The 16,075-nt window shown below is 46.7% G+C and overlaps 1 protein-coding gene across 16 annotated transcripts in view; it reads left to right on the plus strand.

The window, feature by feature from the left end:
• The window catches only part of RAPGEF2 (Rap guanine nucleotide exchange factor 2), a 248,786-nt gene that overhangs the window by 229,623 nt on the left and 3,088 nt on the right, over positions 1–16,075 (plus strand). For 8 of the 16 annotated variants that reach the window (XM_059922344.1, XM_059922345.1, XM_059922357.1 and 5 more), the window contains 9 exons: positions 1,603–1,814; positions 1,905–2,028; positions 2,630–2,653; positions 3,706–3,929; positions 5,351–5,545; positions 8,893–9,045; positions 11,246–11,471; positions 12,320–12,906; positions 15,196–15,468. In XM_059922344.1, coding sequence (XP_059778327.1) covers positions 1,603–1,814; positions 1,905–2,028; positions 2,630–2,653; positions 3,706–3,929; positions 5,351–5,545; positions 8,893–9,045; positions 11,246–11,471; positions 12,320–12,906; positions 15,196–15,468 — 2,018 coding nt within the window. The remainder of the gene's footprint in view (positions 1–1,602; positions 1,815–1,904; positions 2,029–2,629; positions 2,654–3,705; positions 3,930–5,350; positions 5,546–8,892; positions 9,046–11,245; positions 11,472–12,319; positions 12,907–15,195; positions 15,469–16,075) is intronic. The other 8 variants (XM_059922347.1, XM_059922348.1, XM_059922359.1 and 5 more) reach the window with 6 other exon arrangements.

The following is a 16,075-nucleotide window of genomic DNA, read 5'->3' on the forward strand; positions in this document are numbered from 1 at the left end:
CCTAGAGATGATCATACTAAGTGAAGTAAGCCAGACAAAGACGAATATCATACGATATCGCTTATACGTGGAATCTTAAAATATATATGTATATAAATGAACCTATTTACAAGACAGAAACAGACTCACAGACGTGCAAAACAAATGGATAGTTAGCAAAGGGGGAAGAGGTGGGGGAGGGATAAATCAGGGAGTTTGGGATTAACATATACACACTACTATGTATAAAATAGATAACCAACAAGGACGTGCTGTATGGCACAGGGAACTCTCCTCAGTATTTTGTAATAGCCTATAAGGGAAAAGAATCTGAAAACGAATAGATATTCTTTTTATATATAGATAGAATAGATATATATAGATATATGTGTGTGTGTGTATATGTATATATGATGAATCACTCTGCTGTGTACACCTGAAACTAACACAACATTGTAAATCAGCTATACTTCAAAAAAAATTCTCTTTTATGCTGATTTAAAGCCCAGAAAATCTATATTCACCACTTTTTTAGCTCTGTGACTTTGGGCAAATTATTTGAACTTCTCTGAAAGCCGGTTTATTTCTCTATAAAATAACAGTGACCCAAAGAGTTATCAAGTGGACTAAATGCCATAACGTATGTGGAGTTTCAGCCAGCACAAAGCAGGGGGATGCCTAGTAAATGTTACTTTTCTTCCCTTTCAAGTGCTTAGACTGAGGCTGGAAGAAAGTGCAGACTGAAACAATGAGCAATATCGATGTTGCTGGCGATGATTCAGTTAGTCATTTTTTCTGTCTAGGAGTTTGATCATTCTCTTATTGGTTTTGTTTTTTTTTTTTTACTTTTTATTGGCGTATAGTTGCTTTACAATGTTGTGGTAGTTTCTGCTGTACAGCAAAGTGAATCATTGATACGTATACATATATCCCCTCTTTTTTGGATTTCCTTCCCATTTGTGTCAGCACAGAGCACTGAGTAGAGCTCCCTGTGCTCTACTGTATGTTCCCATCAGTTGTCTATTGTATACGTAATATCAATAGCGTATGCATGTCGATCCCAATCTCCCGGTTCCTCCCCTCCCCCTCCCCCCTGCTTTCCCTCTTGGTATCCATACATTTGTTCTCTACGTCTGTGTCTCTATTTCTGCTTTGTAGATAAGACGGTCTATACCAGTTTTTTCAGATTCCACATATATGCGTTAATATACGATATCTGTTACTCTTCCTGTTCTTACGGCTTTTGTTTCATGTTGCTACTCCAGGATATTTGTCTAGTCTGTTTTATCAGACGGCTGCTTGGCACCAAGCACTTTATGTATGGAGATGAAGCAACGAAACACAGCCCTGCCCTCAGGACACCTGACATTCCAGTTGTTCTGGTCACAGAACAGACCAGGCGGGTGTAAAGGGAAGAAGAGTAAAACCCCTCGGCCCTGTCCCTGGGTCCAGCTTCAATTCTCGTTACCCAGAATATTAACACTCTTATGAATCCTGTACTTTGCTGTGTATTCACAGCGTTCACACAGAGCTGTTACATGTTAAGAAGTAAACAACATGCTCTTTTACTTCGTAAGGATGAGTCGTTTAATTTTATACCGCTTTTCTTTTTTCCCCCCTCAGCGGCCTAAACCTGGCACCAGTGGCAAGACTGCGAACCACCTGGGAAAAACTTCCCAATAAATACGAAAAGCTGTTTCAAGATCTCCAAGACCTGTTTGATCCTTCCAGAAACATGGCAAAATACCGCAATGTCCTCAACAGCCAAAACCTACAGCCTCCCATCATCCCCCTGTTCCCAGTGATCAAGAAGGACCTCACGTTCCTTCACGAGGGTAAGTATAAGTTGGAAGATTTCTGTCTCCACTTGTGGAGGCATAGGGTAAATGCCACGTGATTCCCGTTTCCTTCTTTGCCAATTACAGGGAACGACTCCAAAGTCGACGGGCTGGTCAATTTTGAGAAGCTAAGAATGATTGCAAAAGAAATTCGTCACGTTGGCCGAATGGCCTCTGTGAACATGGACCCTGCCCTCATGTTCAGGACTCGGTGAGTGTGTCACCCTCAGCAGTGCTCGTGGGGTTAGGGAAGGTTGAGCTTAGAGCCTCCTAGTAAATGAGAAGATTTTGAATGGGCCCGCCTGTAGCATGGTGAAATGTACCAGGGTGTGTGGGGAATCTCCGTCAAGCTCTGACTTGGAATGACTGTCTGATTCCACATCCAGTGTGCACTGTGGGCTGTCAGTGAAAACGGTTGGTCCCTCAGACATTGTTCATTGCACATGAGGCGCAGCTATTTTTATTTTTCAGAACGCTGACTTGCAGAGCTACAAGGTGTCATTGATAGTATGAGCTAAAATGTATAAACAACCCGAACAGTATTGTCTCACCGTCCACACAAGGGATTTAGCTGTCAGTGTAGCCAAAAATGATGAATCCAGTGAAGGAGAGAACAAAAGTCTTTAGAACCAAATATTTACGTATGCTTGTCTTTTGAGCCAGAAAACTGTTGCTGGTCAAGTTGTGTGTGTGAGAAGGTTTGTGGGCTTCTAGTACTGCTTATCCAGAAGTCTAGTCCTTTCTTTCTGAGCTTGTGATCTCTCTGTCTCTCTCTACACCCATGCTTCAACCTCCACGGCTCTCACTTACAGGAAGAAGAAGTGGAGGAGTCTGGGGTAAGTGGCGAGGACACTGCACCCCCACACTGTTCTCGTCCCGCTCGTGGCATTGTTTTCTTACCCTCTGTGTTTTCTGATGCTTTGCATTTTTGCATTTTTTTCTTAACCCTCTTGCTCTAGCAGAATTTCAGTTGGCAAACTGACTTCAAGTTTAATCTACTGGGGCTTTTGCTTTTGAGGTCATGACCCAAGAGAGCTGTGAAATGATTGATGATTGTTCTGGGGAACAGCAGGCCAGGCCTAGTCCTGAGCTTTCAGAAAGACTTTATTTTAATATAATTTGTGTGTTTTGAAATGAGAAAAATCTAACCTGGGGTGAGGGGAGAAAGGATGTCAGAAGGAAAAATTGTGCAGTTTAAATACTATTGCACAGATTTTTGAGAAGTAAATATATGTAATACAAAAGGTGCCCCTCGGTGTTAAAACTAAATTTTTTACAGCTCAACTAACTACTGTTTTCATCCTATAAATCAATTCTTTTCAAAAATAATTCTTAACAACTCATGTGCTAGTTTCCATACATGTGTTTTCACATTTGCATGACCATTTTATTAACAGATTGACCATATTACTTGACAAACTCACTACATTTAACCCAAGCAATAAGAAAACAATCGTGAACATTGTAATTTCTTTAAATTTATGTAAGACATCCTCTTTAGGAGAAAAGAAATTAATGTCACTCTTAATGATTGCAACTGTGTGTTTATTCTTGCATGAGCTTTTACATATAATCATTATTACTTGCTGGCTTCTACGAGAGAGCTGCCTTGAATGCTCTATAGAGGCGAAAAGTAGAATTTTCTAGTTGGAACAGAACAAGTGCCAAACATATATGTGTATGGAGAGTGTATGTAGGATTTTCTTTAAACTTGAAAAAAAAATTTTTTTGATCTGTATGATTCTATATTCCTTTGTAAAGTTTACTTACCAGAATGAGGCATGTGGCCTTTTGAACGTAGACTATTTGTAGGAGTCTCGGCACGTTTCCAGTAGATAAAGTGATCCCATGCTGGAGCGAGCTGCAGCTCTACCTTTTCGTCTTCCAGGTCTCTCAGCCAGGGTAGTACAAACGCAACAGTGCTAGACGTTGCTCAGACAGGTGGTCACAAAAAGCGGGTGCGTCGTAGCTCCTTTCTCAATGCCAAAAAGCTTTACGAGGACGCCCAAATGGCTCGAAAAGTGAAGCAGTACCTGTCCAATTTGGAGCTGGAGATGGACGAGGAGAGCCTTCAGACGTTATCCCTGCAGTGCGAGCCGGCCACCAACACACGTGAGTTTCTCCTTAAGGCGGCTGCTGGGTCCGGCTGGAGTGCAGATTGGTTTCCTGGCTGGGCGCAGGGGGACCTAGCATCCTGAGACAAGCTCGCCTTTCCCTTGAAGGTGGCTCTGGGGACCACGCGGCGCTGTCCCAGGCTGAGCCCCGTGCCCAACGGGGTTCGCGTGGGGAGCACGACACCGTAGGCTTCTTCGGGGTGACTGGCTTGGTTTCATCCCGACGCAGCCAGAGTGCCGTCAGGGAACACAGGGGCAGGTGCAGCTCCCGTTTGCATCCCTTGTTTTCTCACAAAGATGCTTGCCAAGGGATGGGCAGCCTGGGAGGGGCACAGAGCTAGGTGTGCTGGCCGCCTCTGACCCCCTCAGCCCGGCCGGCACTTGGCAATGAGTTCAGCTACCGTGTAAGGCAGGAGTTCTCCACAGGGAACCACAGCTCAGCCTAATGTGTAGCTCCCCGGCCTTTGAAAGTCCGGCCAGGCCAGAAATGGGGGCTACTTTCTCTTTCTCGGCACCCACATTTGTAAGACAGAGGCGTTTTCCATTTAGGACACTTTGGGGTCTTTTACGGGCAAGTTTGGAGATACCGTCTATAGAGCTTAAATGTTAGATAATTTGAGAAAGATTCAGGTTATCAGACTTACCCAGGACACTCTTAAAGCGCTGTGTGTCGTGGTGAAGAGTTTGTCCTCAAGGGGCTGATTGGTCTGAGTTCAGATCCTGTTTGTTCCTCGTACTGACAGTGCCACCTTAGGCTGGTTACTTGAGCTCCGTTACGTGTAAGATGGAGGAAGGAAGTCACTGAGTTGTCTTGAATATTAACACACTTAAAATACAGCATTTAATTGCCCTGTTAAATTGGCTTGCTTTCCATCTGCCGTGGAATTATACACTCAGTACGATACTCAAGGAGTATTGGCTGCTATTAGCAACATAGATAATTCTACCCCATTGGAGAGAGAATTTGATAGTGAAAAGACGGCAACTGGTATCATCTACTAACTTAAAACTAAGTTCATATATGTCAAGACATTTTGGGTGCCATTTTGGAAAAATAATTCCTAATGGTCTTCCTGTTGTAGCTTGTATAATAGATTTGTGTTTTTCGTAGACATACATACAGCGTACTGAGCTATCCACATTTTTCGTTTCTTTTTAAATGTGGTACTTGAAACAGTATCATCTCTCGAGACGGCTTGTTTCATAAAGTGAATCTTGGTTCCGGCGTGCCTTCTTTCTGTGACGGAGGTTCTCCCCCCGCCCGCCCGTTTCTCCTGTATCTATGGGCCACAGGGAAAAAAAGATACATATTTCAGTGTTCTAACTGTGGGAGATGCTCATGCGGTTCTAAAAGTATCCCGTGTGTGGCCACTAACCTCTTAAACGTCTCGTTCTGTTTTCACGCCGAACAATTACCAGTGCCTAAGAATCCCGGTGACAGAAAGCCTGTCAAGGCCGACACCTCCCCGGTGGCCCCCAGGGCAGGGCTGCAGCCGAAGCCGCCGCCGCCGGCTCCGCAGCCGTCACAGAGGCCCGGCCCGGGGCTGCAGCTGCCCGCTGTGCCCCTCTATCCTTCGCGGAAGAAGGTGCCCCTGCGGGATCTCCCGCCTTTCGGTAGGTGACTAAGTTCGTGCACACTTTTTTTTTTTTTTCCCCCCTCTTAATTTATTTTTTATTGAAGTAGAGTTGAATTACACTGTTGTGTGAATCACTACAGTCAGTTAATCTTTGACAAAGGAGGCAGGAACATGCGGTGGGGAAGCCACAGTCTCTTAGGCGAGTGGTGCTGGGAAAGCTGGACGGCCTCATGCAAATCAGTGATGTCGGGACACACGCCCTCGCGGCAGGCGCAAAAGCATAAACTCACAATGGCTCACAGACTTCAACGGAAGACAGGACACCATGCAACTCCTGGAAGAGAACACAGGGAAAACATTCTCCGGGGTAAATCGTAGCAGTGTTTTCTTAGGTCAGTTTCCCAAGGCAATGGAAATAAAAGCAAAAAATAAACAGATGGGACCTAATGAAGCTTACAAGCTTTTGCTCACCAAAGGAAACCGTAAACAAAACGAAAAGACAGCCTGTGGGCACTTCCCTGGTGGCGCAGCAGTTAAGACTCCGCGCTCCCAATGCAGGGTGCCCAGGTTCGATCCCTGGTCCGGGAACTACATCCCACATTGCATGCTGCAACTGAGAGTTCGCATGCCGCAACTAAGGAGCCCCCGAGCCGCAACCAGGGAGCCCGCCTTCCACAACTAAGACCAACACAACCAAATAAACAAATATTTTTAAAAAAAGAAGCGGCAACCTGTGGTCTGGGAGAACATATTTGCAAACAATGTGACCGGCAAGGACTTAATTTCCAAAATATACAGACGGCTCGTATAACTCAACAACAAAAAAACAACCCACAACCCTCTTTTGGCGCTATTCATTCACTGCCTGCTTCTCTGACTAGGAAACGATACTTATCACAGGTAACTTCATCTGGTATACTTGAGTGTCCCTCTGGTTGTTCCCTCTTTATAAGACATTAATGTTCACAAAGTTAAACTTTCCTTTTACCAGTGGGAAGGACTGTTTTCATAGAGCATCTCATTTAATCATGCTCGTTTGTCATAGCGGTGGGAGCAGAGGCATGCCGTGGGGAAATTATGCTATTACTCATTTAATTTTTAACAAGTACAGAGGCTGTTTTGTCCATATACCTTGTTTAAACTAGCTTTGCCTTATGATCAATGAGTTGCTGGAATTTAGGCGGAATATTTTTAAGTGAAATGATTTGTCTGGAGGCGAACTCTCATTTGTTGAATCACTGATTCTATAACTTGGGAGGAAAATACAGTCAGTTCCGTTAAAGGAGCCAAAGCAGGGACTTCCCTGGTGGTCCAGTGGTAAAGAATCCGCCTTCCAGTGCAGGGGATGGGGGTTCAGTCCCTGGTCGGAGAATTAAGATCCCACGTGCCGCGGGGCAACTAAGCTCATGAGCCACAACTACTGAGCCGGCGTGCCACAACTACTGAAGCCCGTGCGCCTAGAGCCCGTGCTCCGCAACAAGAGGAGCCACCGCGATGAGGACCCCATGCACTGCAGCGAAGAGTAGCCCCCGCTCGCCGCAACTAGAGAAAGCCCGCGTGCAGCAACAAAGACCCAATGCAGCCAAAATAAAAAGAAAGAAAGAAATATTTGCATTGTTCCCCCATCACAAATGAACTGAATTAGTGTTCCTTTGTCCACTGTTTTTTGTTTTTTTATTATTATTATTTATTTATTTTTTGGCCACACTGCGCAGCATGCGGGATCTTAGTTCCCCGACCAGTGATTGAACCCGTGCCCCCTGCAGTGGAAGCGTGGAGTCCTAACCACTGGACCGCCAGGGAAGTCTCGCCACTGTGCTGTTAATATTCTTATATTCCCAAGTCCCCTGCAAGCCGACCTCTATTGCCTCTTTTCTGTCGAGCTTCTGATATGGACACAGCCTGTTAACCCCCATGTAGGTGCACCTGATGGAAAGCCATCCCCGCCCCCCTTCCCCAGAGAGACTCTCTCTCCAATATTTTTAGGCCTATTTGAATTTATGACCTTTAGAGATGCGGATGGGATAGTCATGTGTCTTCTCAGGATAGTTTCTCATCTAAAGTCACAGATGCTGAGCCCACCCCCATTCATGAGATAAATTTTGTCTGAATACTTCCTGCATGTTTTACTTCAGTGTCTTCCTCATCCCTAGAACTACTTCTGAAGTGGAACAGATTTTTCTAAGGCATAGCATCCTCACATCCATCTTCACTGTTTGAAGGCAGCACTTTCTGAATCTGTGTACGATGCCGGCTTGGAAATCTTTTCCAAATCAAAGCTATTCATTCGTGTAGCTTTAGTGTAGCTGGTATTTTCATGTACCCTGTATATATCAGTATCTGCACATGTAATTAAAAGATTGCTTGAAAAGCGTTTCTTAAAAGATTGTATTAAAGTAGTATCGAACACTTACAGGTGTTGAGGTGAAATGAAGAATTAAATCTTTGTTAAACTTCATTGCCTCCTTTTTAATGGATTCCGTTAAGTCTGAGAACATAAAAACTAACATTCACGGAGGTAGTGTCAACCTATAATGCCTTCCCTCAGGTCTCTTTGTTGTTCAGAATGAGGTAATTGAGAGTGCCTCATAATAAGGCTTAGTAAACATCTCTTAATGTGACTCCCTCATTCCTAAAAGTAAAATTTTAGGGGAAAAATCACCTGACATTGGCACATGGAATCCTTTTCTCCCGCCCTACGTCATCTGACTTGATCCTGCACTTGGCCCTGCGCTGGGTGGTTCCCCGCTCCACTCCCCTTTACCCCACTCCCGGGAACCTTCCCCGGTGGCTTCCGGGACCCTTCTGGGACCCGGCACTCTCTGGGTCCCCTCCTACCTTCTCTGTCATCCGCTTACTGATCAAATGTGAGCCTGATTTCTTAGCGCTCCTTCAGTCTCTTTTCTCGCTACTTCCTTTTGGCTCTTGGCTCTTGACTTTCCTTCCATCACTCCCACGTCCCATGAGCTAACTTTTCCAACACCACCAGAATACCTGTTTCCAACCCAAACTTGAGTTCTGATAAATATTGTGAGCTGCGCCGCTCTCATCCTAACTCAGAGTATTTCCAGATCGTCTCTTTGTTTCTTCATCGCTGTCTGATGTATTGTTGAAGAGGGTGGTGGTCAAGGTTTGGAACCCAGACTGGAATAACAGCAGCAGCCTTTCTAGTCCTCGGCAGGTGTCAGCAGACACACGGCGGGCACCTTGTGCCCCCTGTGAGCTCATTGTTTACACGGGCAGAGTACAGAGACCACCGAGCCTGGAAACAACCTGCAACGACATGTGACATGCAATCTTAACACAAAAAAAGTGTTTTTGGTCTTCACGGTAGTCTTTTCAGTCTTGGAAATGCATATTGAAATCATTTTCTTTCTCTCACAGGTATAAACTCTCCACAAGCTTTAAAGAAGATCCTTGCTTTGTCTGAAGAAGGGAGCCTGGAGCGTCACAAGAGGCCCGCAGAAGACACGATATCGAACGCGTCTTCCCAGCTCTCCTCCCCACCAACCTCCCCGCAGAGCTCGCCAAGGAAAGGTGACTGGCGGACTCCTCCTTCGTGGGGACCTGTGCTTTCAGCTGTGATAAATTCTAGTTAGAGATTACATCACTTCTGACATTAGAGTCGTTCTAAATGACCGTGGGAATTCGCTGGCGGTCCAGTGGTGAGGGCTCCACGCTTTCACTGCCAAGGGCGTGGGTTCGATCCCTGGTCGGGGAACTGAGATCCTGCAAGCTGTACTGTGTGCCCCCCACCCCCAAAAAAAAGACCTGATGTGTAACACCCAATGGATTTTTTTTTCCCCCTCAGTTTATAAATTTGGAAGAACTTTGGTACTTTTCAATATTATAGTTATAAATAAATAGCGTTAAGCTTATATAACTATATAAGCCCTTTCAAAAACTCATTTTTTTATTGATTGTAAGTGTGGAAATAATTCTTTTTATACTAACAGTTGTTCTAACTAAATATGATTACATAGCATTCATCACAGAGTAGAGGCCTATAAAAACATAAGAAAAACTAATATCTTCCTGATTTATCTTTCACTGTGTTAACATGAGTCTTGATTATCTTTTTGGTTGCTATCTTGTTTTATTTTTAAGGAGATTAAATTTTAGGCACTCAAACTCCCCTTCTGATATTAATGCTTTCTTATCTTAAAATACTAGATAATTTTCTGCTGCATAACCTCGGGGTTACTTTCTCCCCTACCCTATAATTGAATGGGTGTAAGTAAGCCGGTAATAAATGGCCAGGACAGTTTTCACTAGACGAGGCCAAAGAGATTAATCCACTGTTAGATTTCACCGGCACAACAAATACCTTTCCTGCTTTACTTTTTAGCTGTCTCAGACATGTGTGCGTTCTATGTGGGTATCAGTCTCTAGTCCTTGTTCAGTGGGTGCGTCTGAATTCTTCTCTCGTCCGTCGTTGGGTGGCAGTGGCGGTCAGCTGAGATCGTGTGGCTGCGGGCAGTTGGACTAAACCAGCTCCCCGTCTTCTCGTGGAAGTGAGAGCAGTAACAAGAATTAACAGTGCCCCACGGACCTACGGGATAGGTGGGCCAGCGGGAAAGAGAGGGGTCATCTCATCAGTTGAGGAAAATGGGGCGATTCCTCCCCATGCCACGTGCTCCACCTGAGGGATTCTTTTTCTAGAGATTTTTTTTGGGGGGGTAGACTGTTCAGGGAGGGTTTGAAATCTTGTCTGTCAGAACTTGCAGCATGGTTTAAAAGAAGACATTTCATGGATGAACACGTGAAATCTTATCAACAGCTGTGCAACCTTTTAAAAAATAAATCAGGAATTCATAATTTACTGAAAGGATGGGGAAGTACTCTTCAGAGAGTAAATTAGCAACATTTAGGTGCTCTAGATGGCATTTTTTTTATTAGGTTTTCATTGTGTACATATAATCATATAAAATCAGTATTTTAAGTAACTTGAGATTCTTAATAATGTAAAAAATAAATGAATACTGAGAAAGGAGATTTGGATTTTTTTGTTAAAAATGTCAAGACAGGCCTCTCTTCCTTTGTGACTTTCAGAATTATTTTTAGCAACAAAGAGTTAAGGGTCCTTCAGGCCAAAAAATGGACATCTGTTTAGACATAGTGATGGTCCAGGGAGAAAAATGGAGATTTTGTACATTATGTCCTTCAAAACAGTTGGCTTTCATGTGATTTATCCAATATATTATTAATGTTGAAAAATTAAATGGCAAAAATCCAAAGATATCTTCTTCAGGTCTTATTTCTTATTCATACGTGTCCATTTAAAGTTACAATGCAGATCTTTCCAGTGGAGTTATTCTATGCTGTAAAGTTCTAAAAGTGAAAACTCCATTGAAAACAAAATTACTACTGACTTTGCAGTTTGAGAAAAAACCATACTTTTAAATATCATCCTAGTCATTCTTCAGTTTCGTTTACATAGACTAATGTAGTATAATTTATAGTTAAGAGAGCAGCGTCGCGTCGTGCCGTGATCCAGTCTGCAGCAATTCCTGGGTCATACAACGGTGAATTCTTTTTTCCTCTCTAAACTGTCATTAAACACACTAAACTGCATTTGGGTAAAACTTTACTGTAGCTCAGTCCCCAAGTAGAGTGTTTTCTCCCCGGTTCCGTGGTGGCACCTGTGGCCTGCATTCTGGTTTTGCTTCTACTGGGGAGGCGTCAGCGGGACGCCGTGCACCCTCGGTGTCTAAAGAGTGATGTGTTTCCCATGCAGGCTACACTTTGGCTCCGAGCGGCACCGTGGATAACTTCTCAGATTCCGGCCACAGCGAAATCTCCTCACGGTCCAGTATCGTCAGCAACTCCTCCTTCGACTCGCTGCCCGTCTCGCTGCCCGACGAACGGCGCCAGAGGCCATCGGTCGGCATGGTGGAGACCAGCCTGGCCGCAGGCCGGCTGGAGAGGCGGCCGGCGGCGGAGCCCGACCAGTGCAGCCTGGGGTAGGGGCTCGTCCGCGGGCTCGCTCCCCTCTCCCACGTGTGCGGGGCAGGTTACAGGACGCCCAGGGATGCTCTCCCGTCCCGGTTCTGAAGTTCACCGTTTCCCGGTTACGAAGCACCGTGCAGACTGCTTTTCCAGTGCGGTCTGTCCTTCACTGGGACGCGTTTGCTCTGCGCTGAGGGCAGGGGTGACTCAGTCCAGTGAGCTGCTTTCCCGAAATAGTCAGATCGTAGTGAGCACTGTAAGGAAAGTGCTCCTTTCCTGTAAGCCGCTGATGGCTCTTTTCCCCCGTGTTGATATTGTGGGGACGTCACAGGGGAGGAAACGGGACAGGGCCGAGTGGCCACTGTCGCTCAGTCTGGTGGAGCCTAATCCTCTTCCTGGAAGGAAAGGAAGCCTCCTTTCCAGGAAAAAGTGGTTGGGTTTTAGCATGGAGTTATTAGTTAACAAGCTTGCCCTTTCCCCTCCCCTCCCCTCTTCCTCCCCTCCCCTCTTCCTCCCCTCCCCTCTTCTTCCCCTCCCCTCCCCTCCCCCTCCCCTCCCCTCTTTCCTGGTCCCCTCCCCCTCCCCTCCCCTCTTTCCTGGTCCCCTCCCCCTCCCCTCTTTCCTGGCCCCCCTCCCCTCCCCTCTTTCCTGGCCCCCCTCCCCTCCCCTCCTCTTCCCTCCCCTCCCCTCCCCTTCCCCTCCCCTCCCCTCTTTCCCGGCCCCCCTCCCCTCTTCTCCCCTCCCCTGTCTTCTCATCCCCTGCCCTCCCCTCCCCTTTCCCTCCCCTTTCCCTCCCCTCCCCTCCCCTCCCCTCCCCTTCTGTTTATTATTTTTTTCTCTTTGTTTCCCATTGGCCGCCTAGGTCCTGTGCACCGCTGTCCGAGAGCCGGGGCCTGTACGCTGCAGCTACAGTGATCTCTTCTCCCAGCACAGAGGAGCTTTCCCAAGACCAGGGGGACCGAGCCTCGCTTGACGCTGCTGACAGCGGCCGAGGGAGCTGGACGTCGTGCTCCAGCGGCTCCCACGATAGCATCCAGACCATTCAGCACCAGCGGAGCTGGGAGACGCTCCCCTTCGGGCACGCTCACCTGGACCATTCAGGGGACGCCGCAGGGTTCTGGGCCTCGAGCAGCCACGTGGACCAGGTCATGTTTTCCGACCATAGCACAAAGTATAACAGGCAGAGTCAAAGCCGAGAGAGTCTCGAGCAAGCCCAGTCCCGGGCAAGCTGGGCCTCCTCCACCGGGTACTGGGGAGAAGACTCGGAGGGGGACACGGGCACAATCAAGCGAAGGGGGGGGAAGGACGTCTCCCTCGAAGCTGAAAGCAGCAGCATGATGCCTGCGACCGCCGAAGAAGCCAAGCCCGTCGCCGTGGCTGCCCACGTGGCCGTGCCGCCCAGCGCCGCCAAGGGGCTTATTGGTAAGGTCGCCGCCAAGGGGCTTATTGGTAAGCTGACCGCGGGCTCTGTCGTGTCTGGGTCGTGGCTGCACCCTGACTTATTTCCAAAGTAAAAGCATGTGTTTGCGGTTCTTCTCCTCCTTCTGCCCCACCCATTGCCGTGTAGGCCTTCCAAGTTAGCAGTGCGCTCAGGATTTTGAAATGAATGGTGGTTAAGGGCCCAGGTTCTGTGGTCAGGTGCTTATAAATACCCTGCAGCAGTCAACCTTCCATGCACCGTAGTAGGTTGTCCGTCATGGGTGTTACCTGCTCCAACGTTGATCTTCTCAGCTGAAAATTATCAGGAAGGATGGCCATTCTCTCTAGAGGAAGAATATTTTTTTGTTTAATTGGAACTGTTTTAAATGTTTTACTTTTGTATTTTGTTCCCTTGAATTGTATGTAGAACTTTACCCTTTGCATATTTAAAAATCTTCTGTCGCCGTTTGTTATGCAGGTAAATGTTTCTGTGCTAGACAAATTCCCTGTGCACAGGATAGAACAAGGAGGAGGGTGCAAGAGGTAAGGTAGTGAGTCAGGCAGGCTGCGGGTTTGAATCCCTGCTTTGCCACTTTCCCAGCTTTGTGACACTGGGCAAGGCACTAAACGGTGTCTGTTTCCTCATCTGTAAAATGAATTTAATAATTTCTACCAATGCAGTTGCTGTGAGGTTTAAACGAAATCTCTGCAGAACCCTGGTGTCTAGTTAGCAGTTCATAAGTACACGAAAGACGCTATCACTTCGCTGCTGCTGTTTCTGTTGTGAAGTCTCTTATGCTCCTTTAATGCTATCGGGATATATTCTCTATGGCATGTTCAACGTCTGTATAGTCAAAGTGTAGGGATACATCATAGGATACAGAGTGAGAAATTCTGGAATATAATCTTCACAGACATCACTTTTATTAGTAGGGAAATTGTAGTTATTTTATCACGTAGTCATGGGTGGATGTCGAATTTAATATCTTTTCAAGATGAATGAGGAGAAAACAGTTAACACCTATTCTTAGGTCGCAATTTTTAAAGCACTTTTTTTTTTTAATTGAAGTATAGTTGATTTACAATATTGTGTTAGTTTCAGGTATACAACAAAGTGATTCAATTATATATATTTTTTTCATATTATTTTCCATTATAGGTTATTACAAGATATTGAATATAGTTCCCTGTGCTATACAGTAAATCCTTGTTGTTTATGTATTTTTATGTAAAGTAGTGTGTATCTGTTAATCCCAAACTCCTAATTTATCCCTCCCCTCTTTTCTTCCTTTTGTAACCATAAATCTGTGAGTCTGTTTCTGTTTTGTGTATAAATTCACTTGTATTATATTTTAGATTCCACGTATAAGTGATATCATAAGATATCTGTCTTTGTCTGGCTTACTTCACTTAGTATGATAATCTCTAGGTCCATCCATGTTGCTGCAAATGGCAATGTTTCATTCTTTTTTATGGCTGAGTAATGTTTCATTGTATATATGTACCACATCTTCTGTATCCATTCATCTGTTGATGGGCACATGGGTTGCTTCCACATCTTGGCAATTGCAAATAGAAAAGCACTTTCTTTAACAAACTAATACACAGAATTTTTATTGCAAAGGAAAGAAGAATGATTTAAGTTCCTAACAGCTGAGTCTAGAAAGTTGAAGATAAGAAAACTTTGCTTTTACTTGCCTTTACAGATTCATGTTTTAAGTCATGAAATTAATATAAAAGGACTTCGAGAAAAATACATACCTCACATACACATGGTTTTACGTTTTGAAATTTGCATCATTTTTTTGTACTATTCTTCCAAATTTATTGTGATTCCCCATTTTCCGAAGTGAGGCCCAAGACTTGAAAGTAACCTGGGATTGATTCTCTGCCTGCTGAGGGTAGATGGCCCGGCAAAGAGGGACAGCCCGCTGGCCCCCGGGGCAGGGAGAGGGGAGGGAACCGCTGGCAGGCACCACTCCCGTGTTGCAGGCTCTGTTCCCTTTGCTCGGTGTTTCCAGTAAACCCCAGGGTTGGGCGTTAGCCTGGTTACTGCGTGACAGGTAGAGTCGCTCTGCGGCGCCCCGGTGAGCGTTACAGGTGCTTAGATCGCTTAGATGACCCGGTGCGTGGCGGGCTTGGTGCGCGTCCCCGCCCCGCCCCGCCCCGCCGGCACCCCGCCCTGCGCGCAGCCCCACGTGCCTTTCCCGCGGGCGCAGCGCTCTCCGTCTCGGTCCTCCTCCTGCCCGAGGAGCGCACGTGGCCTGGGCCGCGCGCCCCGCGATGCTCACGGCGGCGCCTTGTCTCTCCCTCCCGCAGCGAGGAAGGAGGGCCGCTACCGGGAGCCGCCGCCCACGCCGCCGGGATACGTGGGCATCCCCATCACCGACTTCCCCGACGCGCACCCGCACCCCGCCCGGAAGCCGCCGGACTACACCGTGGCGCTGCAGCGCTCCAGGATGCTGGCCCGGCCGGCCGACACCCCCGCCCCGGGCGGCGCCAGGCCCGCCCCGCGGCCGCAGTGGCACCGGCCCGGCGACGACCCGCGCCCCGGCCCCTGCGCGCCCCCGGGCCTCGCCGCCGAGGAGGACGGTACATGCGCTCCCCCCAGAGGCCCTGCTTCCCGCCCGAAGTTCCGCGCCTGCCCCCGGCCTCGGTGCCAGCCGTTGGGCTGCGTTTTGCTTTTTCCGAAGTGGCTGGAGAAGTAACTAAAGATTGCGGAGGGGTCCCCTGTAGTACCGTGTGAGCCTGGGTGCATTTCCCTCCTAATCCTCGGTTTTCTGGGGAAATGCTCTGAGTCCCAGATGAAAGTCTGGTGGAAAAGCCCACTTCTCTAGAGCTTTCTTGCCTTCTCTGTACGAGTCGAGCTGGCCGTGCTGGGGTGAGGTTGAAGGGGGAGACCATGCCCCCCCCCCCACCCCGCTCCTGCTTTTAAGGTTTGAGGTTAACATGTTTTATTCTGGAAATAATCATTATAGGAAAAAGCAAAACACAATTCATGAAAACTACTTACAATCCTGCCACTTGCAGATAACTTCCATTAGCATTTTGTCATATATCCTTCTAGACTTTTTTTTTTTTAAAGGAGACATACTTTAATAGCCTTTTCAGATAATTGTGGTTATTTTTTGATATTGTATGGAAATTCAACAAGTAGTCTTTTTTTTTTTTTTTTATGGCTGTGTTGGGTCTTCGTTTC

The sequence above is a fragment of the Balaenoptera ricei genome, chromosome 5 (genome assembly GCF_028023285.1).
Source record: "Balaenoptera ricei isolate mBalRic1 chromosome 5, mBalRic1.hap2, whole genome shotgun sequence".
NCBI lineage: Eukaryota > Metazoa > Chordata > Mammalia > Artiodactyla > Balaenopteridae > Balaenoptera > Balaenoptera ricei.